Genomic DNA, 27,232 nt, shown 5'->3' with positions numbered 1-27,232 from the left:
GGTTGGATAAGACGGCAGGTGAGGAAGAAAAGCAGATGAAACACAGCAGAGGTTGCAGTTAACACTCGTCTCGTCTCCTCATCCTCGCTGTCGCCACTCCCACCATCTCCCATGTTGCTCTCCTGAGTTGAAAAGCGTTTGTTTTCTCAGCGGCGCCGAGCATTAAGCTCAAATCCATCGCCGACTTAAAAATGGGACAAATCCCTTTATTCTCTCGAAAAGGAACACACACTTCCCCACACGCGCGGGGCGACAAAGCTGTGGAAACACACACCTTATTACTTAAATCTCGGAGAATAAAAAGTCTGGATTCTCTTAACAACCCTCCCTCACTTTGCCATCGATCTGAGCACTGTTTATGCCGTCTTCCCCTCCCGCTGTCTTTCACTCCGCCCCTCCCTCGCTGTAATTTCTTCAATAGCGGGAGCCACATTACAGACAGAAATGCAAACTGCCAATCCTATCTTATCAGACGAAAACACAGATAACAAAATGCCATTTTGCCTTTGGAGAGGCGTATCGTAAATCCATCTTCATTTCCTATCAGAACTTTGGCACCAGGTTATAACCAGCTTATCTTATTTTTTCTTTTTTTGGGGGGGGGGGGGGGGGGGGCTGGGCTGTCATCAAAAGGCTGCACACAACAAACATTTTTTCTACACTTTAAATGTCCGTGGTGAGAGGCGGCTGTGAGCGGGAGCCTGCACCTGAGTCTGTTTTAATTGACAATTAATGAATCCAGACATTAGCTGATCCAAACACCTGGCTAAGGGCAGGCCATAATTAAACTCATTAGAATTAGAAAAGAGACTTTTGTTCTCAATCAGTCATTAAAGCAGCCAAAACACAAGGCAATCTCCCAAAGTAATTTCTCTTTCTCCCCATCCCTCCCGCTCATGCGGCACTTTTAAATCTGTAGCCAACCCACTTAATCGCACTCTTTCCCTTGTTTCCTTTCTTTTTACTCATGTTGCTGCTTTATTCCTTCAGTTCTCCATTTTGTTCTCCCTCATTACTAACTGATGGATTTTGCTTTTTTTTTTTTTTTTTTTAAACGCTGTCCAAGTAGCTCAAACGATTAGCCTGCTTTTCAGAAGTAAATAAGCTCAAACGTGAACCAGACATTGCAATGATGGAGCGATGCACAGAATGAGACTGTGGTTACGCGTTGTGCTTGTGTGGCGTCTGGTTTGTCTTGAGCACCGCGGCGGCGTGCAGTTTTTATCAGTTCATCTGGATGGAAATGCCTTGTTTGACTTGTTCAAATATTAATCAGCCCGTGGTAAACCTAATCAACAGATGAGAATCTGTCTGAAGTGGCTGGCAAAGAAATCTTTGGTTATTCAGGCAGAACAGTTGATTCCTGATATCGGGCACAGTGTGTGTTTGTTTCCCAAACTGCCACACATCTGAATCCAATCTTGGGCCAAAATGTTCAGGAAAGTCCAGCACTGTCAGCAGACTCGCTGGGATTTAATCAGATCATCGGCCCATTTGAATTATATTTATTAGTCTGCTGACAGGAGAGCCAAGTACTCATCCAATTATCTCCGTAAGGATGATTTTACAGACAGCTGTGTGGCAGGCTCTGCCAAAAAATTTAAAAAGTTACCTCGCACCATTTTCGGAAACATTTCCCATCTCGCATTTTTGGGTATTTACCTGATGCTCTTATCCGGAGCCACTTAGAGCGAAGGCAGCGGTAGAATAAGCTTCAGTTCCTCGATCGCCAGCATTACCAGAAAAATGATTTTTTTTAAAATTGAGGTGGAAGGGAGACTTAAAAAAAAAAGAAAAAAAGTTAAAAGCAAATTAGAGTGAGCTGAGGTGGAAGATGTGGAGGGAGAATATGTTCCATTGAGAGAAGGTGATTTGAGGCACTTCTTGCAGGAATGAGTTTTCAGCTTATGACGGAGGATGGGGAACAGCTCTGCTTTTCTAACCAGTGGCAAAGTCATTCCACTTTTTGCCTTTTTGTGCTGATTCACTGTGGCCCACGGGCTTCCAGCGCATAAAAAAACCTTGAAATTCATAATTGTAAATAATCCCCATGCCAAAACTCCGCGCTACACTGTCACATTTCCTTTAACATAGCCGCTTCCTGGAGCCTTGGAGGAATCCACCAACTTTTCAGCAAATAAGTTCTTTGATCAAGGCGCTGCTGTGTGAAACGCGGGCTGGTACTCATTTCCTCCACTAAAAACAGCACATTTGCACAGCAGGCAACATAAAACCACGGCAAATATACTGTAGAATACATTACTGTGGATGTTGATTCTTGCTGGGAGAAGTTACCCCCCTTATCGTTTTCCTGCAGCATCGTCGGGCCACATTCTCCACTTGAAATGCTCAAATTAAACTGTCCGCTCTGTAAGGACATCGAACTACAAGATCGTCAAGAAATCTGTTGACGTCCTGTCATGTCATTTGTCGAGCGTGCTCGCACTCCTGTGAGGTAGCGCCTGTAGCGCCACCTTGAAGTCAGTTTTTGCATAGCCAGCACGAATTTGCTCTTAAAACAGAAAATTCATCAGCATTTTGTCGGTCTCGTCTCGCACTTTTTAGACTGTAAGCTCAATGAATAATGCAGCCTCAAGGGGCCGTTAGCAGGGCTTTAGATATTTAGTCTGGCTTTTTTTTTTTTTTTGCTTCCCCTCTCCCCTCCATATCGATCTACTTGCAGTCTAGACTTCGTGATGAAATGCCACTCTGAAAGGCTTTGTCCAAGACAGCTGTAAACATGTCACCCTTGCCGGCCCTCTGGCTCTGTAGGGCCTCAACAAGGCCTTTGTAAATGTCTCAACTGGAGAGCTGTTAAGGGCGAGGCCAGTTTTACAGCCAACAAGAACATTACACACTGCTTTGGCAAAAATTACAATCAAGTGTGCCTCAACTTTACTTTCCTCTTTCCCCTTCAAAGCTGTCTTATGTACAAGGTGCTGCAATGCCCAGTAATTCTCCCAAAATATGTGCATGCATGAAGGGTAATTGTACCGTGGCGTTGAGCTTGCCACTTAAGCAGCGTCGGGAGTGGAAGGAAGAACAGCAGAAAGTAGAAGAGAGGAGGTGGTGTTTGAAGAGGTAAGTGAGAGACTTCAGAGAATGTACTGATGAACAGTGCTGCACAGTTAGCAAAGCATACATCATTTAGCCTTACGAGCAAAACAGACACTTTCAGACACTAGAGAGTGCCGGCTTGTAATGGAATTTTTTATTAGGGAGAGCACACAGAGCAGGCACACCTCAGGCTCAGTCTGGGAAAAAAAAAAAAAAAAAAAAAAAGAGAAAACGCTAACATTGAAACTGTCAGTGCTACTGGGTTGCCAGATGTTGCAATGGAAACAAGCAAACCCAGCTGTCAAATAACCAGAACTCATAAGGAGGCATAATGACATTTTTAGTGTGAAATGAAGACCTTCAGCTCCAGTATTGCTGCTGCATAAAAAACAAAAAAAACTGCTCTGCTTTTAATGAGCAGAATTGGCAGCTCTGACGGATCGCATTTGCCTCCGAGGTTTGCGCCACATTTAAAGAAAAAAAAACCAGATGCGCTTCACAGGTGCAGTCATCGCATTTTACTGCATGTAACAATAAAGCGGCGCTGCATTTAACGCTGCCCTTAAGATGAACTGTTTGGAAAGCGTTTCATTTACTTTGAGAGTGTGACTGGAATAATCAGGCGGGCCGGCCGGTCGAGAGAAATCGAGCCCTGCGTTCCATTATGCCCGTTCAATTAGACTTGAAAATGCCTGAGAAAAGAGCAGAAGCCCCTGGGACAAGGACTGCGAGACAGATGCGTGGCCACCACAGCTCAGACTGTGCTGGGACGGAGACACTTGTGTTTACACTGTGAGCTAAATGACTAACAAGTCTGATGAAACCGCTCGTCACATTTGGTCAGATTTTCACATTTCAAGGAGCCATTCAAAGCTTCCCTGTTGTCCAAAAAATTCTTAATTCGGGGACTAAACGTGACCCTGTATTTTGTTGTTTCACCTTTTCTATAAGAGAGAGCCTGTTTGAGTGTGCGTTAATTGTCTTGTAGGCAGATTGCACAAAGGTTTGTGTGTGTCTGTGGGTGTGTAATAGATGATTAAGCCCCAAAACCTTCCTGAGTGTGTGTGTATGTGTGCGCGTGTGAGAGAGCATTGGAACACATCAATTAATCAGTGTGTGTACAGACCCTTAATTGAAAACTCTCACTCCCCCCTGGACTCCAGTCCTGTGTGTGTATGTGTGGAAGCACGTCTGCATTTGTATGCACGTCACCGCTGCTGAAACTCAATATTCATGACTATGCACCACATCTCATACTCAAAGCCACGTTTAACTGTGGTATTTTTCCACTTTTTTTCCTAACGAACACTTCCTGCTGCGCCTTCAGAAACAGGTAATCAACAGTTTTTGGCTGCCCCGGGTATGTGAGAGTCAGGAAGCGACTGACAGCACGCTGTAGGTGTAATTAATTGATGCCCCATTAACATGGGGCAACTTTTTAAGAGGAAATCGTTCTCCCGGCTGGGCCCGCGGTCGGCGCCTTTCTTCAAAGTTCACTCGTCATTAACTTTCCTCCAATTTCTGGAGGCGTTAATGTTCAACCAAACTGCGCTTCCGGGCAACATGGCAGAGATTATTAGTGAAAGAAATAACATGTTCTGTCCATATGTGCATGACATTTCCACGCCGGCTGTGAACGCTCCGCTGCCGACTCTCAATCCAAGCCTTGTATTGCTTCCTTTGGTTGTCGCTTGCACTTGCTGCACACACCTACACTTCAGAATTTTTCCTTACGCTGCCGCGGTTGCATTCCCGGCCATTGAAGGTGTGATATTGGAGACTAAATCGCCAGCAGCGGCCAGCGTGCTTCTTCATTTCCCGCCTACATCATCTGCAGCTAATCACACAGGATCATGAGCATTTTTGCTATTCCCTTTCAAATAAGCAGAGCGCGCAGAATCACATATTGCTGCAAATCTCAAGGAAGTGAACTACAGTTGATCCTGACCTTCGACGCCGTGACAGATAGCCCGTCTCCTTGGAAAGCATTACTCACCCGACTAATCAGATTTCACACCTTCAGCAAGGTCATCGCCTTCTCTTCGCCACCTCTCCTGCCTTCTGTGTTTCCAAGTCTGATCACAAATTAATATTCACACTGATGCCCACCCCCCCCGAGAGCGTGTGTGTGTCTGTATTTTTTTATTTTCACGTGCATGCGGCTGCACTCAAGCTGTGCTGCTATGGAGGACAAGAAGACAGATTGCATAAAAAGAACAAGAGAGGGGGGCCAAGAGGAAATAAGGAGGGAAGAAGGAAGAGGAGCACCTGAGAAAGATGACCGTTATTATAGTTTGGGATCTTTTATTTTTAATTGTTTTCAATGCAGTTTAGTTTCAGTTATCTTTGGGTTTGATAATTTTGGTTTAGGTTTTGTTTAAAAATGTTTCATTTTTCTTAGTTTCAGGTCTTTTTTCATTATAATACAGGGGGTTTTACAGTAAAAACCCACCCCAGTCTCAAACACATGCGCTAGTGCCTCCTCATGCTTGTGTTGACAAATGTGACCGAATCGACTGAACCTAAAGGCATTTCCTGCATATTTTTATTTTATTTCAGTTAGCTTCGTAAGTACACAGCACTGTTCCAGTTCGTTTTTCTACTTTCTTTAGCTTTAGTTACCTATAATAACCTTGGTCGAGAGAGACAAAGCAAGCGAGAGAGAGGGAACAGTGAAGGAAAGGAGTGGAACCAATCAGCCAAAGAGGAAGCTGCTGTGAAAACACCATGTCTCCTGCTTTGAAGTTGGCTGTGTGTCATTCCCTTGTGAGCCTCTATACATATGCGCTACCCCAGATTTCTTCTTTCAATATGGAGAAAACCACACTGAACCAACTGTCAAAGAGGAAACGGCTTTTTTCTTGCCATACTCCCATATTTTATCTCTGCATTTGTTTTCTTTTCTCTGACTTCACATCTGCCTGCTTTGCTGTGAATTCTGAATCTGGACATGTGCAGAATCTCCTGCAGTTAAATTCTGGCCGACAGCTGAGTGAGAATGAGAAAAACAGAATGGAAATGCCAGAAAGCCGAAACCAAATGTGGTCAAAAAAAGCGTGACTTTGATGATGGCATGCTGGATCTAAAGACGGAGAAAACGTGGCAGGATAAATGCCATAATACCTGTAGCCTGACCAGAAAATGAGTACCTTTCCTGTATTTACACTGACTAAACTGACAGGAAATAGTCATAACATCAGGTAATTGTTTGCTTGGCACTTGTTGATAATATGATCTTGTTCACGGTCAAGAGGTTAAGAAACTTCCTCTCCATCTTTGTGCTCCAAATGGATGTGCATCCATTTTGGCTCACTTTCCTTCTCCAGTATCATCCCACCTACGTCTTTTCTCCGTTCCCCCTTCCTTCCTTCTGCCCTCTCCGCCTCCAAACCCGTCCTCCTCCTCTCCCTCTGCGCTTCGTCACAGCCGATTTACAGCCGTTTAATCCTGATTATGGCTTCAAAGTCCCAGCTGACACTATCCAGCTCGAACTTGCTGCGCGCGTGTGTGTGTGTGTGTGTGTGTGTGCGTACAGCAGTGCGATGCTGATTCTGGCTACAAACACATCTGTCTTGTGTCTGTTTCATTAGCTGTAAGATATTGTGTTTGTGTTGACATGTCCTTTTAGCAAGTGTGTGTGTTTGCGACGCGATAGCAGCCTCTTAAGCTGGAGTGGCAGTTTTAGTCGGTAAGTCACGTCTGTGTGAAAATACTTGCGTCTGTGAGATTGTTTTCCCCATAAAACAGCTGTTATTCTTGAGTGATTGTGCATTGTTTGTATGTGTGGCTTAGTGCTCAGTGGCTGTGTACTACCAGGCCCAATGCTCTCTGTCATCTTAACAGCTCCACCCTTTTTCCTGCCTTATCGCCTATGGGCGCTTTTTGTTTTACTTCACCTGCCAGCACCTTTTCTGCCTGAGGTCGTCCAACTCAGTTTTAAGGTTGAACTGAAATACATTTCTGCAAGGAAATCAGTATATTTATGCTTGAGTTTTATTTTTTTAGCCACGAAACCATCCTGGACATACTGCCCGTATGCGGTGATCCAGTGAAAATCAGCGCTAAACTTAGCAAACTAAGCTGATTAACTTCACTATTTAGAAATTTCAGCACATCTCTCAGCATGCCGGCTCTGAAATGTCAGTTGACCAACACACCCACCAAGAGATTTGAAGTTTCGACGGTGTTTCCGCACAGCTAGGTGAGGAAAAAAAACAGGTCATTAATTGTTAAGGGGCAGGAAACTGCTTATTAAAATTGATCGTGAAAGATACTTGTCGGCATTTTGCGCTACAGTGCATCTGTTCTGTCTTAATATACGAGCAGTTGCGCAGTAAATAAAACTGTCAGTGCAGGATAAAAAGCTCAGACTTCTCCTGAGTGTCTCTGAAATTTTAATGCCTTTAAGGCCTTAAATTTAGCCAATTGACATCAACCTTTGTTGGTCTCCTCAGAGTTTGTACAAGTCAGCCTGCCTCTCTGCTCACACCACTAAACAAGTGGTAAACAAGTCTGTCTGTCATCTCTGTTTTTCCTCCTGTCCTGTTTATTTACCATCAGTGTCGATGTCTTTCTACCCAACTGCTCTCATATCTTTGCTTGATTTTCCTCCTATACTCCCTTTCAGCTCTGTTGTTTTCCGCCTCTCAACCTTGTGTCATCATTGCCTTCCCTTCCTCCATTCACGTAAACCTTTACTGATTTATGCACTCTCACTATCGCTAATTAGATTTGCACGTTCTTGATCTTTTATTCAATTTCCTGAAATAAGGCTTTTCCAGGACTTGTACTCCAGTAAGCACGCAAAAGTGTTCATGCAAGGGTACACACAAACATGCATGCACACACACACACTGATAATTACAACACTGTTGGTGTGATTAAGTACCGTGCAAAGTGGCTGTTTAGAGGTGTGAAATGAAAAAGAGATAGATAACCCAGCCCCCGGAGACACATATTAGTGTGCCTTTTTGTGTGAGAAAGAGTGTGTATATGTGTGACAAAAAAGTGTGTCTTTTAGTGTGAGTATGTGTGTTGTCACACTGTGTCTAAACCTCTTATTCTCTCATTGATAAGTCAGAGATGAGATGGATGTCCCAGACTCTCCGCTTTGCGAACGCTGAGTGAATGATCCTGGATCAGCGCCGCCGCCCGCTTTGGCCTTGTAACATGATGCAGAGGTCATAGGAGGCTGACTCCAGATCAGAAAGAAGGCAAACCAAGAAAAAAAACAACACATGGCGGCCTGGGTTATAACATGGGTGAATAAATGAACCAGTGAGTTTCTCCAGTGCTCTACACTAACAGACAGCTGTGGATGCTGCTTCCAAAAACCTTTAAAAGCCATTTGCCATGCGGTGACCTTTTTGCTACGGGGTAAATTAGTTACCACTCTGCACAATTGACCTCATCCGCACAACATTTACTGAGCTTCTCAAATGTTTACTGGAAGAAAATAAGAGAAAAATAAGAAAAGCTGTGATTCATTAAGTATGTATGAATCACTGATTTGTGTGCAAAAATTGTGGGTGATTTATGTTGTATTTATGCGTATGATTTAAATGAATGGCTTCCAGTGCTTGGATTAAACAATAACGGTTGATTTGACTATTTATCACAAAGTATTAATATAAATAAAGGCTATAAAAAGGGCTAATGTGCGGGACTGCAGGTATGATGGATAAAAAAAAAAACAAAAGAGGCAGACCGCGGGAAAACACATGTAACCAAGCCAGTGAACTGTTAACAGGAGGCTCAGGGATCTGAAAACAAGAGACACACATGAGAAAACGAGAAGACAACTCTGAAAATGAAGGGAGACACGGGTCATACTGGGGAAGAGGTGGAGGAGCATGACAGAGGAGAGGAAGAAGAAAAAATAAGTACTTGCTTGACAGGTGGAGACGAAAAGAGCTAGTGTATGATAAAAGAGATTGACATGACAGTACAGGCACGGGGATGTGGAGCGTTTCGCCCCACACACATACATACAAGTCCACCCTGAGACAGGTTAACAAACAGCCAGACACACCTGGGACGTGGTAAATGGAGAGAGTGTGTGGCAACAAAAACTCAAGCTGGGGATGGATCACTGTGGTGTGAGTGCCACAGTGAACACGGTGCAGTCATATACATTCACAGTAATCCAGACCGCTGATCTACAAGGAAATGCAACGCACTTTTATAGAGCTATGTGCATATTATTCATGCAGCACTAACACAAAACATCTGTGATGATTTATAAAACGCTGATTTTATCTACCCATGCGACAGCTATGATCATGTCTGACAGATGTGCCAGGTAAGAAAAATAAAGATGTTACTCTTTGATAGAAATGAAGAGAAGTAACATAAGGACAAGCATGCCAGGAGTTTACGATGGGAAGTAGCCTTGATCTGCTGGGCTATAATGAAGCGAAACATGACATGTTGCTTCAAAGAGCCTCTCTAGATTGCTATCACCAACCACCTCTCACACACACATACACACAGATGGGTGCAACAACCTCAGGTCACCTCAAACTCTCTCAGATGGGGTGCAAAGATGAACTGCGATGAAACCATACTGCCTAAAGCAAAGCTCCCAGTGTCGTAAAAATGGCTTCTAAAGTAACAAACTGCGAGAGAGTGTCTCGCAAACCTACACCTCACATCCAAGTCTGCACCAAACTGGTCAGAATATGGAGCTCGGTGGTGCCATGAGGAGACGTGGGTATTTATGTTGTCTTGTCTTTTCCAGTCTCTTTGTGATGGACAACTTGCATTTGCCTTTTCACAACCCATCCCTCTGTGGGAGTCCGGGAATTAGCAGGACCGTGTCCAGACATCATCTGATGTTCGGCGGCAAGGGAGTATGTGCTGAGCTCATTAGTTATTCAGCCATTAGTTGGTTTCACATGACAAACCATGAGCCTGTGTGATGATCAATTTGCACAGGACAGATGCTCCTGTATCCTCCTGTAATCCAGAAAAGAGACGAGGTCCTTCTGTGCTCCATTAAGAACTGGTACCTTTCCCCCTGTGGCACATTTACCACAAAAAAAATGCTTTAATTTTGCTTTAACGATAGGTCCTATCAGATTCACAGCCGCACTGGCTGGCAATTTTGCCGGTTGAAATGTCGCTGGCAGATTTGCTCAGCTCCAGCTGAGTGGTTAATCAAGCTAATGTGGGAAAAACAGTCTCAGGCTGACTTTAAGTTTCCAGCTGAACCCTGGAAGATGTCGCAGACATGCACTTGATTAAAAAGAGCTAAAGGTGCGTAAGGCTCAGGCGCCACAGTAGGCAGTTGGCTGGCTGTGCATGCTAAAGGTTGCAGCTTTTGTTCGAGCAGACAAACACACTATTTAATCCACTTTTGATCTTTATAAAAAATAAATAAATTACACTCCTCCCCTCATTCTTTAAAATGTCAAGTATCACTCTTGGTCACTCTTAGCACAGCCTCATACGTATTTCTTCAGAATGTGCAGAAATGCATGACTTGGATCAGTGGAGGGGTTTAGCAAACGCTCCATGAAGGTGGGCTGTGATCTTAGTTTGAAGTCAGTTAAAGAGAATATGCATGCAAACAAACTGACATAATTCAGGCTTCAACACTTCTAAATTGAACCAGCGATGTGAACTACAGCCACAAACCCGACAGCCACATCCATCTTTACCCTCCTGCCTCGCGTCTTGTCGCCTTCCTGTCCATCACTCCTTCCTCTCTCTCTTTTGGCTGCCGGAATGTGTGACATTTTACCATTTAACACACATGGCTCATCCTTTGTGCAAAACGCACTCGCAAACATGCACACACACACACGCGCGCGCATGCATGCACACATATCCAGAAGCAGGAGATAAACAGAGCTTTCTGAAATGCCAAACATAATTCCACACAACTGAGGGAAGCAGCATGTTGTCAAGTGCCAAGTAACTCGAGCTTTGGTTGGCGTGTTCTGGTGTGAATTTAAAGGTTATATTATGTTTAACCTGCTGAGGGACTACCGTGGCTATCAGAGCCCCTAAGGGCGCGTGGTGTGCTCAGATTTACTGTCGCCACATTGATCAAGAAAAAAAAAATAGAACAAGTTTGGAGTTATGAGGATGTCAGCCTTGAGCGTCGTATCTCTGTGAGCCGACCAAAGCATTAACAGGCCTTGGATTTGTTGCCAGTGCTCCGGCGTCAGATTGGTGACATTCCAACACAGCAACACTCTGCAAGGCAACAGCTCACAAACCCATGGACAAAATATAAAACATAGAAACAAAATATAAACATCTAAATAGGTGGCACAGTGGGACAAGTGGTTCAAATCCCGCTGTGGGCGCTGGTGGCGTGTCCTCCACCATGGTGGACCAAAGGTGACGTACAGAAATTGGGTCCCCGGGCACCAGTTGGATGGCAGCCCACCGCTCCTGGTCTGCCGCGGCGGAAGGACGACCAGGATGGGATGAATGCAGAGAACAAGTTTCACAACTTTGCATGTCGTGTGTGTCTCCTCCTCCTCCTCCTCCTCCCCCTTCTTCTTCTTCTTCTTCTTCTTCTTCTGAAGCGCAGTCATGGGTCACCTTTGCCACACGAGTGCTTTCTCAGAGGGCAAGAGACATGAAATGCACTCGAGTCCTCCAGGCTCAATTTAGCCAGCTATGTATGCTAATTTATACACAAAACATAAGCTAAAAGAAATTAATTTGCTTCCAGGAAAATTAAAAAAAAACAGTCTGGGAATTGAGGAATGAGTCAGCGAATGGCGCATCACATCTCAAACTATTCACTTCAGTAAAACTTTTTTTAGAGTGTGGCAGACAACCAGATATCTCCAAGAGAGGACAAATATGCACAAGTTATCATAAAACAGCGGAAGGCAAGGGAGCTGGATGGGTAAACATTTGTTTACCAGCTGAGTAAAGGAGGAATGAGGCTGAGAGAGTCCTTACAAGGACGCCAAACCAGCAAAATTCTACAGGCTACGAAAAGTAAAACTTAAAATGTCGGGAGCGTGATCAACTGCGTCTTAGCCGGTGACACAAGCAAAGCGAAGTACAAAGTCTACGTCAACGTTCAAAGGAAAAGCAGAGGCTCTGTGCGCACTTTGATGGGGATGTCATTGTCTGCGAGACGATTTCTTGGCAAGGACACAAGCCTTTTTTTTTTTTTTTTTTTTTTCTTAAACTCTGGGATATTAAAGTGAAGCAATCTCTAAACACCTTTCGAATCAGCGGTGGCAGAATGAAAGAAGTACTCAAATTTCAAGTCTTTGAAAAGCTGCCGTGGTTTCACTTTAGTTCACTCGGAGCAGTTATCAGATGTTCTTTTGTATCAACGCGCTGTTCTCTGCTGATGTCAGTGTCACACAAAGCTTTTGCATTTCGGCTCCGGTGCACAACAGAATGTACTCCACTTCAAGTCTGATCAATGATGCACCAAGGTTGCTCACAGTAGGTGGTGTTGAGGCACACACTGTCCTTGTTGACCGTTTTGTCCTCGCATAAGAAAAGAAAAAAAAAAATCCTGTTTTCACACTGAGACACAGCAGCCATGATCCTACGGCATGATTTCAACTGCAGCCGCGACAGGAAAGGTACATCGGGGAGCCTTCCCAAAGTGTGTTTACGTAATCCGCGGCGGTGAGGACAGAGGACGGCGTCCGCAAGCCCATTAAGACTTGGCTAGTATCACACACTTTCTCACTCCATCAGAAGGGAAAATTAATCTATTATATCTGCGCTGACGGTCGGTTAAGTGCACTCAAAGTTAAATGCGAAATTAGAGTTGAGAAGACCAATTTGACTTGCAATTTCACCTCATCACGACTAATTCAAAACAGACAACGGCATCGCTCCGACTGAGCTGATATTCTGTTTCACCCTCTACATCAAGCCCTGAGTTTCATCTCACTACAGGTAGGAACCCCTGTACGAAAGACAGCAAATCAGACGTTAGCTATAATGTTAGAGTGGCTATTAATGGTTAGAATGGCAAAAAGTGCTGAATACATTTACACAAACCACCTCTAACATCGGCTTGTTTACACAACGCGACATGAAGTGCTTTTCTTTAATCACAATGCACACTCTGCGAACTGATTCACAAAGAAATCCTTTTTTCAAAGTCATTAGTGGCATTTCAGCTTTGAATTAGGCCTCAGTCAGGCTTAATAACTGGAATGTGTTATTACACTTCGCCCTGACAAAACCACAGAAAATGATCACTTGATATAAATGGTTTGTCAGCTTACTGGCACTCCTCAACGGGAAAATAGCAACAATTCAACTGTTTAGAAGACTTCACCTTGAAATGAAACACTTCATGTTATAGAGTAATGAAGCTGTGTACATTAATTCATATGCAAGACCATGGCCAACCAGGTGTAGCTTGGTTAACAGATCATCACATGTTGCACCTCAACGTGCCGAGCACAAAGGTGCACATGTTGTAAGCTCTGTGGGTGTTACTTCAGACTCACCCACATACAGAAATACATAGAAGACAACTCTTTTTAATTTCAAGGCGAAAAAAAAAAAGGGTGCAAATGTGCAAACTACATGCGCGAAAAGTAGAAAAAAGCTGCAATCATAATTATGAGCACAGGAGATTCGGGCAACTGCCGATTCGGCACTTCTTTCTTGTCAACAACTAACAAGCTTTGAACAAGATGTCAGCCATCTCTTAAGGCACTGCCACTTCGTAGCAGACATGGTGCTGTTCATGACATCATGCGGTCATATGACTGCTACATGAACAACCCATGCAGCTCATTATTTTTAATTACCTCCAAGTTCTCACTCTGTTACCACTGGCTTTCGTTGACGTGTCTGCTGTCTGTTAACGACTGTTTGCACCTGCTGATAAGAGCACAATCTCCTTAAACTGGAGGCCTCTGTCTTTTTTCACGGATGTATCCGGCAGCTTTAGGCACCAACAGAGAATGTTTTCAGTCTGAAAACCAAGAAATAACGAGTGATACAGAGCACGTAATCAACCAGACGGGTCACGCAGATGTAAGACGTGTTCAGCAACACTGGGACGCCACTTCACAGAAACTTTTTGTACTCTGCAGCCAATTCAGTACATGGAGACCTTCAATAAGCTGATCCTCTCTCACTCTTTCAGTTTTAACTGCATCACACCATTATCCATGCTAGACTGGCTTGAGTAGTTTGAAATGTGCTCTTAAAGCCATTCACAGCAGAGCAACACAGAGAAAACCATCGCATTTACATCTCAGCCGTCAAGACAGTGTTTCTGCTTATGTCAGAAATTCAGGGCCTTTGACAAATGCCTGCTTTTCACTGAGAAAACAGCGCACTTTCACATTATCCACTCCCGCCAGCTCAGGAGGTCGTTTTGTCAGTCCACAGGAAACAAAGGGGATGCTAAACGCAAATAAAAGCTGCACACAAAGCAGCAGCACCGAGCGCACATGGCTGAACGTCTTACCTTGACCCCTCGCACTCTGAACTCAGCCAGGGCTCGGCTCATCTTGGAAGATGCTGTCTGCAGGTCCTTCCCGCTGGCGATGACTTTCACCAGCAGGGAGTCATAGTGGGGTGAAATGACAGCACCCTGGAAGGCAGACGCGCTGTCCAGACGGATGCCCATGCCTTCGCCGCTTCGGAAGACCTGGCAGGAAACAGGACAGAGGAGTGGAGAGTGAAGGACTTCATATACCAGAAAACTGTCTTTAGCTGGGCTGTTAAAGGAAATACATCATAGATGAGCTCCAAAAACAAATAAATATTCAAAATGCATTTTGTCCTGCATCACATTCTGAAGGAAAAGTCAAAAGAAAATTGTAATGAATAATTGTTCAACACCGAGTGCATATAAGCTGGAGGCAGAGCAGTGTATAAACACAGTACTCCTGTATAATTCAGGTGGATTCTGCTGCAGTCGGCAAGAAAACTTGCTCAATTTGTTGATTTAAGATTGAGTGTTTTCATTAGGGCTTTTGTTGCATCACCCCACATGATCCAGTAATCTCATGTTTTGTATGTTTGTTTCCTGTTTAACACTTTTCGCACACCTTTCTGCAAAAAAACATGAATATTTGTGTCAATTATGTGCAACTGCTCTCACTCAGTAATCAGTTTTATTCACAGTACTCAGAAAACAATAATGGTAGTGGGTTGCAACCCACTTCCTGAGCTAACAGGAGGGTAAAAGAAAACTGAAATAAACCTGGCAGACAAAAATTTTGACTTCCCAAAAGTGCAGGAGGCAGAGTCAAATGTTTTTCCTTGCTATTGTCTGTTCAATATTTCAGTGCAGTGGTGCAGGACTGCTCATCCCTTACTTGTTCCAGTATCTCAACACCGTTCACAGCATTTGTTAGTGGACTTTAAGGCTGACGACGCAGGAATGCAGAGCATCACACCCGTCAGGTGCTCGCGACGTAGCTGCAAATTAACCTGCGCTTGGAGCGCGACGACAGATACAACAGGAGCGAAATAAGGGGATGAAAGGGCGCAAAACAAGCATGAGATGAGTTCGAAGCAGAAAGGCTGGACCGTTCCAAACCACTTGGCAAGAGAGCAGAGAGGGAGGAGAGGAGATGTGAAGAGGAGAGTGAGGACTGTCCAACACTACAACATATGGAGCCCCTCGAGGGCTGGAAGAGAAAGATGAGTAGAAATTATAATTATAACAATGTTGTGCCACACTGGTGACGCGCCGGTAATATTTTCAGACAACGTAGAATGTGCAGAGCTGCCAACATTTATGACCGTCAATATTTTTTCATTATCCTTTTGCTCTTTACAACTCGCCATTTTATCGAGAGTAATTTTGTCCTCAATCTTCAAAGCGCTTTTTGTTCATCTGCTATGGCTCGAAATGGTCACAATTCGGTATAATTCCCCGCATAAAGCATGTTTGCAAAAATGCGTTACAATATTGTTGCACGGTGACAAATGGCCTCTGTTATAGCAGCCAAAGTGAGCGGAACACCCATTACCAGGTTTCTGTAAAACCACATTATACAGTACTCGGGTGCTACTAAAAAAAACCTGTTATTAATAGAAACATGCTCAAGCATGAGGCAAAATGCACACACACACGCACACACACACTTAAATCAAATGCAGTGCAACAGCAGCGAAGCGTCAGATGTCAAATTGCTGTTACAATTTACACATCAATACGTCTTAACATCAAGCTGAATGCCAAATTACAGCTCGGATGTATCAATTTGGATTTAATATTTTAAAGTGCAGCTTGCTCGTAGAAATATCCTTCAAGCGGCAGTTCTGACGTTCCTCGACATAAAATGGAGGCCTCGCTGAGAAAGAGCTGTAAATGCATGAGATGCCGAAGCAGAGAAAATTGTCTGGAGTATTGCTGCCCACGCACACTGCCTCTACACCTGTACAATATGCCGTTTCAAGGCTCAAAGCCCCAATTTCCAGGCTGTGATCTTCATAAAGTCCGGCACTCCCCTTTGATTTTAAAGGCTTCAGGCTGGTCATCAGCACTTCAAGTGTCACTGAAGTCCATCTCAGAGCTCCACACTCACGCTTTCTGATGTCCATGTGACGAGCGCTGCCAGCTGCTCTGCATGCAGCGAATATGGTTTCAGTTCAAAAAGTAGGTTTAATATTCAAAGACTGAGATTACGACGGGACACTTTTCTACAATCAGGGTTGTAACGGAGGTTCTACATGAATCCGACGTGAGAAAACTGGAAGACAGGAATGGAAAAAAAGAGGACATGTATGTGCTTTTCTTCATTGAAAGACATGTAACTGCTTCCTATGAGGCACGTTTACTCGACTCTGCTGCACTTTGTTTCCACAGTAGTCTTGAAGCGGTTGCCAACCCCCTGCTATGCAAATGCCCCTGGGAGGATCCACAGTGTTCGCTTTTCCTCTCTGTTCATTAAATCTTTCCTTACTGTGAACAAACCACACTTTTAAATTGTTCTCAGTCACCCCTTAACACCGCAGGCCGAGCATACACACAGCACTGATGCAGCTGTTAGTGTTGACTGCTGTGTTAAAGTGACTGACTGGTTGTCTGACGGCTGCCTGAGCTTCCTTTGCGCGTTGTTATTGAAAATATAACTGCGACATCCCCGGGGGATGTACAGTATAGTTTAGTAATGCTCACATTGAACCGATGCTGCTCTTAGCTTTGACTTATCCAGCCAACATCCACACAAGCTGGCTGAGCATCAAGGCTATTTTCAGCAACAGCCCACAAATAATCACACAGAACAGGCCAACAACTGCACTGACTTCAGGTGATAAAAGGGGAAGGTGGAAGATCAGTGGCTAGCTCAAAGGCACTTCTGTTCCCTGACATCCCGCCGCTTGTTGTTGTCTTGCGGTTGCAGTAAAGTTTTTGAAACCATTAGGGCCAGCCGACAGCATGTTGTACACATCTGAGGGCTGTCCACGCCAACCGAGCATGTGTCCACTGATTGAGTGCCAATCTATATCGGCCAAAACTCATTAAAGCTGACCTGATTGGTGGTCTTCAGACCATTTCTGGAAGGCCCCACAGGGTGTTTGTGCTTGAGATGCTGTCTGCATGCTTTGTGATTACGTGCTACACACTAACAGGCACAAACAGGCAATGGGAGGATTGTTTTATGGATCTCTCAGAATTGTGTAAATCCAGCGTGTCAGAATATGAGTCTGAATAGCAGCACGTCTGTCACCGGGAACAACATACCTCACAGAGCCGGCAATTCAACCAGTATGGTTTTATCCTGTGGCAAGGCCAGATGGTTTATGATAACACCAATCGCTCTGTTGTTTCCTGGTTGGCATTTTTACCAGGTGTTAGAGAAAGATGTGTTTCGTGATCTGATCGTTCAAGCTGCTCTCTGATCACACGCAAGAAGAATTTCGAGGCGTTTTCAAGGTAAAAATGCCTGGAATTTTGAGTGTAGCACAGTTTTGCTTGTGATGCGAGAGAAAGGTCAGAAGAGTCTGACAGAGAGGAATATAATCTAAACAGTCCTAAAAGGCCTGATGGGAACATTTATAAATACACCCACATTCTTCTGTAAGACTGAAGAAAGATTGCAGAGACTCAGTGAACTGGATCCAGACAAAGAAACAATATAGTCAGTACATATGCTCGAATGTACACTTTTAAAATGTGCTGGAAAGCAACGAAGCAGACTGATTTAAATACATGTGCACACACAGAAAACACAGCCCTGAAACATGGCCGCTTAAATACGGGCCAATATTGTTCTAAATGGAATCCCGAACTGTAAACAATACTTGTCCTGCTCGTGTCAGGAGACTAATCAAACATGCAGCAAGACAGATGTTTGCTGTTACACTTTACTGCACAAACACATATATGGGATATGGAGTCGGACTGGAAACCATGAAACCGGCGCTGTGGAGCCTCCGTTATTGGAACCACTCAGATGGAGGTTGTTTTGCAGGGATAAACGAATGAAAAATAACACTCCCATTCCAGGGGGCTTTCAGAATCAGTGGGCTCACAATATGAAGTGTCCTGCATGACCTTGAAGTTTACGGTTAAACTGAAGCTGTGCCTGACAGAATTTCCAACAATTAAGCCCAATAAACAAAATATTGTTGCTCACATTAAGCATGCACTGAAGCGATTCCACGTTTACTTTCGTCTACAATGTGCTAATGAGGGATAATGCACTTTAATGCCGGGCTCCTGTGTATGCGCCTTTTTGAATATATATTACTTCTGGCTGCCGGGCACAGAGATGCGAGATGAATGGTGCCACAGCAACACCCCACAGAGACGAGAAAGTGCCTTCATCTCGCACACTCAACGAGGACCGAAACCCAAGCAGTGCCACTAAAGATCTTGTAGGCAGATGGAGTGAAGAGAGGGGGAGATACTGTACAGGCAGAACTGAATGAAAAGCCAAGTATCGTGTTAATAATTGAAGTCAAGGTGTCAGCTCCTTTCAGCCCAGGGCGCTGTCTAACAAGAAAACCCCGCTTTCTTCTCCCACGTTCTCCTCGTGTCATGTCTCTCTCCGTCTTCTCTCACGCTCTCTGGACAGTCATAGGTACTAATAATTTAAGAACGAAAGCATTGAAATGGACTCGCTGATGCATACATGCACTGATTTCAACCCATACTGTCCTGCACACTCACGTGCACGGTGCTGCCATCCTGCATTTTGTTTATAACAATCTGGCATCATTGCCATTTGTTTTCCTGCAAGTTTCCATACATTTGGTGCACCATTCTTCTTTGAGCACTTCAGACGTGGCAAACTGAAGCACCTCTACAGCCTCTGCTATGTTGTCCCCCTAACCCCCAGGAGCCCCAGAGCACCGCCTGCACCATCTATGTTTACACCCCTGTGTAAGTCGGTCTTTCTCCTGCGTTTCAGCTTATTATTTTTCTGTCACCCTTCTCGCTGTCTGCCCCCTTACATTTCTCAGTACTTGAAGTATAGCACTCACAAACTCCCCTCTGCTCCCTCTGCAGCACAGGTCACTGGTGTATTTCTCTGACATTGTATGAAAGAGTGTTGGTCTGCCACGGGCACATTACAAATCCTCCCTGCCCGGCCTGCTACAGCGGGCTAGAACAATATCTCACATCTCCGAAAAACACGCTTTTCTTTTCAGGAATTCAGATAAACAAGCCAAATTCCCCGCTGATGCCCATGCATTTTCAAGAATGGCAGAATGGCTTCTGGATGGGTTTCAGAGGCCCGAGTCATAAAACTTACTGAGTGCGTGGTGGAAAGTGAAAAATTGAAATAAAGACAAAAAAAAGCCTACAGCATGAAAAGTGGAGTTACACCATTTCGTTTGGCAGAGCTGATGTTGACCTACCAGTGTAAGGACGCAAGAGAAAACACACACACACATATATACAGTATATACAGTTTGGACACTTTGCTATCAGCTGGACTAAATAGGTTTTACCCATCAGTTGGGAGATAACTAGACCTGTGAACTGCAGTTTAAAAAAAAAAAAAAGTGTGCATTTGTCACACTGTCTTGCAATTTATCATGGAGATAAATATCACACTCACCATTGTGAATTATATATGACCAAGAGAAACGGCTCTCTTCGGCGAAAAAGAAACATTTCACTCGATTTATCCAAAGGGTTCATCTCCTGCAACTGCTTCAATATCGTTCACTCCCTTTAATTTCCACTAATTACAATACGAGCCCAGAGGATAAATTACATAAAGTGGACAGTGTGCGACTACGAAAAAAACACCACATTTTCACAAATTTATTTCAGAGGATTAAAGCTTTAAGTGCCTTTTTTGCATGTTACCAGACGGCTGACTTTAAATAAGTTGATGAATGTACTATTCATTATTCAAGCTGTACAGACAGCACTGGTACATCACGATTTAAAGTTGTTCTGCCTGATGTGAGAGCAAACAATTGCCTGCGTACACGTGCGGCAGACACAGAGCAACATCGGCGTTCATTCAGTCATGTTTCTGAACACTTGCGAAACATTAAGTTAATATTTGCTCTACTTTTATCTGTTTTTGGTCGCTGCTAACTCCTGGGGGAAATATCTCTCTTCGCAGCGCTTAAGCTGCTTGATGCTCCACTATGTTCATCAGCGGCTAACAGAGGACTTTGTGCAAAACAGCAAGCTGAAAGAGGCTAAATCACTCTGTACACTGTCGAGTTGGATGGTAATTCTCTGAGTTTGCCAACACAAGCTACCCCTTTCTCCTTAACACGGTCATTTGATCTATGGTTATTAGATAAATATTGATTAGCGCGGCTTAAAGGTGACTGAATTGCTTTGTTGTTCGAAGGCACTGACTGAGAGACCGATCTTAGGCTCAGTTATTCATTATATGAGTATTATTTGCTTAATTAATGGCAGGACTCAGCAACAGAGCGTCTCCACATTCATATCACGATTAGTATTGGCCTCTGTGGGTAAGACGCAGCGCTAGCTCCAATTCATCTTCTCACGGGGCCAGGAGACATCTCTCAGGCTCAGTTTCACTGCGAGATTCGAGTCTGGAAACTAATTGAAAGTACAATCCAAATCCAATTGAAAATCGATTCGGCCCGGTCAGATTTGCACTGGACTGGATGACAAATGACTCACTGCCTCGCCAAACTCAACAGTGTGCCGTAGATATAAAATGTGTTTTTAAATGTTTCAGTGCATTGCTGCTTGCGTACTTACTGCAAAAATACAAACTTGGAGAATTGGAAAGGTAAAAACAACCTTGATTATTGGTCTTTGGTGGTCTTCATCAATGACTGAGCGAGATCCTTGATCCTGTCTAAGCCCTTTTAGGAGCTCTAACATGGTAATGGTCCAAATCCTCTGCCTCCTTAAGTGGACCCAAGACCAGGTTTCACAGTTAGCTTGCTTTTGTAATAACACTGAAAACTCTCCAAGACACTCTCCAAGCCATTTAAGTTAATTTCTCTTATCCACTTTGCTCCGTCCCCACACATTACAGACTCCTCCACCAAGCCCCATTTACCTCCACTCTCCCCTCCATAACCTTTCACTTTCTCACCATCACATCCACTCACAGTCCTGCTGCTACCCAGTGTCATTTTCCCTCCTCATTGTCAGGTTCTGTTCATGCTGTTTACTGTATATATGGAATCGAAGGACACGGCGCACACGCACTTGAAGCTACTGTATGGAGAGGAAACGGCGAGCCGCCATGAGCTGCTTGTATGAAGCATAAAGACAGAGAGTGAGAGGCAGAGGCAGAGAGGTAAAGAGTAATAAAGGGAAAGAGATGGAATGACACAGAGATGAGGAGAGAAAGAGAATACGAGTGGCGTGTTAATGTGTGAATGAATGAAGGCAGAGAGCGCTTGAAGGTGAGAAGAGAAGTGAGGCAGAAGAGAAGGAGCGAAGAATAAAGTTTGTTTGCTGGCAATTATTTTGAAAGAGTAAAGTCTGAAGCTTCAGAACTACCCCATCGTGAAAACTTTATGCTGCTGTGCTTTTGTGTGACTCCTTTATGTATGACCAGGCGTAATGTGGACGAGCCCTCACAGCCCATAAGAACACGGTTAGATTTCAGTCTTCTTTCTAGAAAAGTTTTGGGGGGTTATCAGAGCACACCAAAGTAAGAGGAACTCAGTACCGAACCCACTTTTAATAACACTTTAAGTTATTTGACACAGAAACTGTGGCAAACTTCACAACTTGGTCACTCGTTTCAGTGACTCAGAAGCATCTTCCGACTTTTTCCTTCTACGGCTAAATGCGTAAGTGGGTTGTCTCCCAAGGAATTTGGTGACGGTTTATGGGCAGCCCTGGAAAAATCTGGCCATCTTTTGATTTTAATTACTGATGTCCCTCAAAACTGGGTGTCTTGCTGTCTCACTTGACTCGGATGCTTGTCTGCATCTTGTAACTGCTGCGTGCTGAATTAAAATCTGGTCTGGGGAAGCTGTCGCAAGCCCCCCGAGGAACCATGTTCACCACAGTTTCAATTAAGAAATTGATCTTCCATTTCATTTCGGCTGGGAGAAGGGTTTTTTTTTTTTACAACATGTGCAAACATGCAAGCGTATCACGACTGACGTTCATTATATTACTCTTATTGGCATTTAGCATAAACTGGCTCTAATGAACCTGCTATGGGATGGGAAGGTAAAAAAAGAAAAAAAAGATGTGGGTCAAGGAAATTTGTTATAGTGTGACGAGAACAAGAGGAAATGTTTGTATGCAGTCCAGGGAAAACTGCAGTTAAATGGAGCCAGCCATGGAAATGACTAACAGGCTTATGTCTTAGAAGAAAACCGTCTCTCACCTCTGCTTTTTACGCTCATAAATTTACCTCAAACAAGCACATAAACACAACCGAAGCCTTGAAAACCACTGTAGTACTGACTCAATTTTCATGAACGTATGTGAAAACAACACCTCGAAACTTGCCTCCAATAATGGAATACATTTGAGCAGAACTGAATGTGGAATGCACACACTGATCAACCGCAGAGGACGAAGACCAAAGTGTTGCACAAACAACACGTGCTTACTGCCAGCCAGTGCTTTCCTCTGCTGGATGCTCTAATTACTCCGAAACTCACATTACAAATTGGAATCTACATGGCAGCTTGCAAAAGAAGGCGAATAAGGACTCGTTTTGCAGTCGTCTCTGCTGTGAATTCACATGCTCCTGAAGCGGCCCACGCGCACGAGCGTCCTGCAGGATCCTCTTACATCCACAAAGTCGACTGTCTTCAGAGATGAACTGGCTGGATGGCAGTGATTTAGACCAGGATGTATCATTGGTTTGGCTCAAGCCACGTGACTGTGAAGCTAGCCAATAGAAGGACGGCGATGTTGACCATCATAGTGTTAGGCAAAGGGGATGTGAGCTTGCTGGAAATCTGAGGGTTCTGGACAAAGTGTACATGCACCTATATATGGATGTACTTTATGCATCCATGCCCCTGCTTTTCCTCTCAGCCACGGGAGTACTTCCTGTTGATCATCTGTCCCTTCTAACTGGATTATTCCAAGCACCCAAAGGTCACCCAATTGACACTATTGGCTATTAGTGAGGGGGAGCCTTACATTGATCTGCTTTTGTATTGACCGCCAGTTACACTGATTGGAGAACCGATGCCTGTAGTGGATCATTGCAGAGACCTCCTCACGCAAAAGCACAGACACCCAAGCAGTTCCACCTTTGTTTTAAATCATTACCGAGACCTCCAGTGTGAATTAATGGTCGCGCTCGCCTGGCGACTAATGTCCTCAGCCGTTCCGACTGGTGGCCAATATGGTGACGGTGAGGCACGTTCGTCTCGCTTTAATTAAAAGTCATTGCCCATCCTCTCCAATCCTCCATATGCCGTTCCCAAAAGCTAAGAACAAGAGAGCCATTATCAATCCAGTTCCATTAACAGACACTTAACTGCAGGTGCTTTGCCTTTGTGATGTATGGAAGGACACCACTGAGTTTTATTTTTTGTTTCCAGTCCTAGGTTTTACTGTGCAAAAGAAAACCAACCAACCATTGCATCTATGCATAACGGCTTCTCTATCTTGCAAAAATGTGGATATATGAAGATGATTAAATAAACCCCCATGCTGCAACACTTCAGCAACGTCGCCCCTGTTTTCACCATCTTTCAGGTTTTGCTGACTCTATATTATCTGTGGCTGCACTTGACATGTGCTTGTCAGAAAAGCTTCCCCGGCAGTCCACAACCGTCGCTCGAGTACCTGAATCCAAAATTCAACCACTCCATCCTTCTCCTTCTATTTCAATTTTCCTCCCATCCTTTCAATTTCATCTTCATTTCCTGTCTCTATACAGGCTTTTTTTTTTTTTTTCTCATCTCACAAAACCATTATCTACCTCACTCTCCTTCCTCCTGCTCTGTGTCTGAGTCCCTAGGGCATCACTGGCTTTATTTATCCGTTCATTCTTCGTTTAAACTCTTTCCTTCCCTTTTCTCTGAGTCTGAGTGTTTATTTTCCCCTCTGTCCTTCATATCCTTCTAATCAAAATCATGTTTTTTGGGCACGTCAGGCCACCAGCGGTGCAATTACAGGCCAAGGCCCAAAATATGTTTGTTGTACAGTATGTTTGTGTCCGTTATAGCAAAACCATATTTATGGCAAAGTGCTAACTACTCTGGCACTCTTGAGTGCAAGACACACATGCATGCACCACACGCACACACCCACACATACACACAAGCCCTCCTTTCAGCCCCTCGTTGGCTTTCATCAAAAGGCTCATTTTTTGATACCCGACTAAATTGGCTTCTCCTTTCAATCCTCTCAGTGTGTGTGTGTGTGTGTGTGTGTGTGTGCGCGCTCCAGACAGAGGTATAATGACCCTAATGAGCAATAGAGGATCTCTGCTGCTCTCCGTTTTTTCCTCCTTTTCATTTTCTCCCTCTTTCTCGCTCTGTGAATTTTCTATCAATTATCACCCATTCTGCCTTGCCTCCACTCCTCCTCAGAACGCTCTCTAATTTTCCTCTCCGTTCATATTCTCCTCGGCTCTCCCTCTCGTTTCCACTCCTTCCCTCCGTCTCCTTTCATTTCCCCACCACTCCTGTCCTTTTCTCACATCTCCTCGCCGTTGCTCACCTGCCATCTCCCTCCTTTGAATCTTCCTTTGCCTCTAAAATCTCTCTTTCCTCATCCTCATTTTCTTACCCTCCTCTTATCACACGCTCTCTCATTACACATCCCCTTCTAATTTCCCTCTTACAGATCTTCCCCCCCTCCTTTGGCTTCATACTATGAAAAAAAAAAGTGTAAGTGCTCAGCTGCTGTAAAAGGTTAGCCTACAATGCTCATGTTTTGTGTAACACACGAGATGCAAACACACACCGAATAACACCACACACACGGGAAATAATACATGGGCAGAGACGTCTGCGCACCCACACACTCTTATAGTACCTCTCATTCAGTATTAAGCATCAGTGCAGCCATTAGAGTCAGTGGCAACCAGATGTCTGTGACAGCACTACAAGCTGTTTGGGGCTTTGGAGGTGGGATGGGTGGACACACAAACAAACGCGCACACGCGCACATACGCACAAGCTGTTGGACGGACCTCCAGTCGTGTCATATTCAGGTTTGATTCGAGATACATTGTTGTACTGTGAATGTACAAGATGTCTAGCAATGCGTGGATGGATACAAACAAATCCCACTCACAGCTGTCCACAGCTGACAATATGGATCCTACAGGACACTCACGCTTCCAGGTGTCTGAGCCTACGTGGTTCAGAAGAAATGAGTGACGTCTCTACAGTCAAAACACAGCTGGATTTGAGTTAAACTCACGAGTCCAAACATCCAGGTGAAGTTTCAATCAGAGTTTCATGACTGTGGGAAAACTGTCCAATTACAGGTCTTAAGGTTTAAATATAGAAAGCTTGCCAAGTGTCCTCAGAGCATAAAATCGTGTATCTTGACCTTCATAATTGCTCCTCCGGTATGTTTTTAACATCTACTGGCCCTGCTTTTTAAACTTACACACCTGGGCTAACCCAGCAATTTACCAGCATGAAGGAGGCTGATGAACATGGTCAAAGTTAGCCGCTAATGCTAGCATTGGCGCTGCAGAGAAATGTGTCACGCGTTGACGCATGTCGTCTGTGACTGTGTGACACGTCACGTCAGCGGGGAAGTTATCTGGCTTTTCGGCCAGCGCGCCTTACTTTTCACTGCCAGTGCAATATTAAAGGAATGCATTTTTGACAAAATAATTTCCTCTGCACCTGGCACTTCCTGCCCCGCGGCGGACGCCTTGGCCATTGCTCCGGCTCATCTCCTCTCTCCCCCTTCTGGCTCACCCAAAAGTTCAAACCATCTTTCAACTTTCATCAGCGCTGCCAAGTCACTCCCTATCTTCCTCGCTGTGACGACTCCAAACATGTCTTCAGGCTACACCTATTCCTCACCTTTCCCCAACAAGTGCTGTCGCTTTAATTCCAACAACTTTTTTTTATTCTTTTTTAATAAACATTATACTACAACACATGGATCAAGCTGCTCCAGTTAAGAGAATTAGCTGAATGGATTATTTAATAATATGCAAAGCACTGTAAAATCTGTACATGTGATTGAAAAATGCTGATGAATAACGCTGCAGTGACCCTCTGTTAATTAACAGCCTACAGTTGTACAACATCCAAGCCTCCATGATCAATATTCATGCGTGAGGCATTGAGGGCATTTATATAATGAGTGTGCTACATATGGAGTGATTACAAAACATTAAAGGGTTTCATCTGCTCTCCATATATATCATCTGTAAATAACCCTTGCGCATACACAAATAGTCTATGCAGATTATTTTGAACCTTGGAAAAACAGACTCAAGCTATGAAAACCAACAGGAAATGAGGAGAGGCATTAGTCAGGGTTTGCCAAGCACAATATGAAACTGTACAAGTCACTCGATATCAGTGGCGTGTTGTTGTGTTCACAGTGCTTCAGTTTTCACAACACTATTAAAAAGTTCACATTACATATTTGCATTTAATCGTCAAAGTTTTTACAGACCGAAAATGATTTTTCTCATGCGTCTAATCAATGTACGATGTATAAATAACTACAACGTGCATTTACATTTTAAAATACTTTCTGTTCAAACATCGTTGCCTGACGGTGGATTTTCTCGATTTTATTTCATTAAAACTAGCGGCAGCTGGACACACAGGCAGCGATTCGGTGTCTCTTTGATTACAGCGTGCTTGACTGCGAATCAATCTCAAG

General features: G+C 44.1%; 1 protein-coding gene across 1 annotated transcript in view; it reads right to left on the bottom strand.

The window, feature by feature from the left end:
- Positions 1-27,232, bottom strand: part of LOC139351094 (pyruvate carboxylase, mitochondrial-like) — a 251,754-nt gene that overhangs the window by 119,613 nt on the left and 104,909 nt on the right. The window contains exon 12 of the mRNA XM_070992772.1: positions 14,486-14,668. Coding sequence (XP_070848873.1) covers positions 14,486-14,668 — 183 coding nt within the window. The remainder of the gene's footprint in view (positions 1-14,485; positions 14,669-27,232) is intronic.

Source organism: Chaetodon trifascialis, chromosome 23, assembly GCF_039877785.1.
Source record: "Chaetodon trifascialis isolate fChaTrf1 chromosome 23, fChaTrf1.hap1, whole genome shotgun sequence".
NCBI classification, from domain to species: Eukaryota; Metazoa; Chordata; class Actinopteri; order Chaetodontiformes; family Chaetodontidae; genus Chaetodon; species Chaetodon trifascialis.
This window is presented reverse-complemented; position numbering and strand designations above follow the sequence as displayed.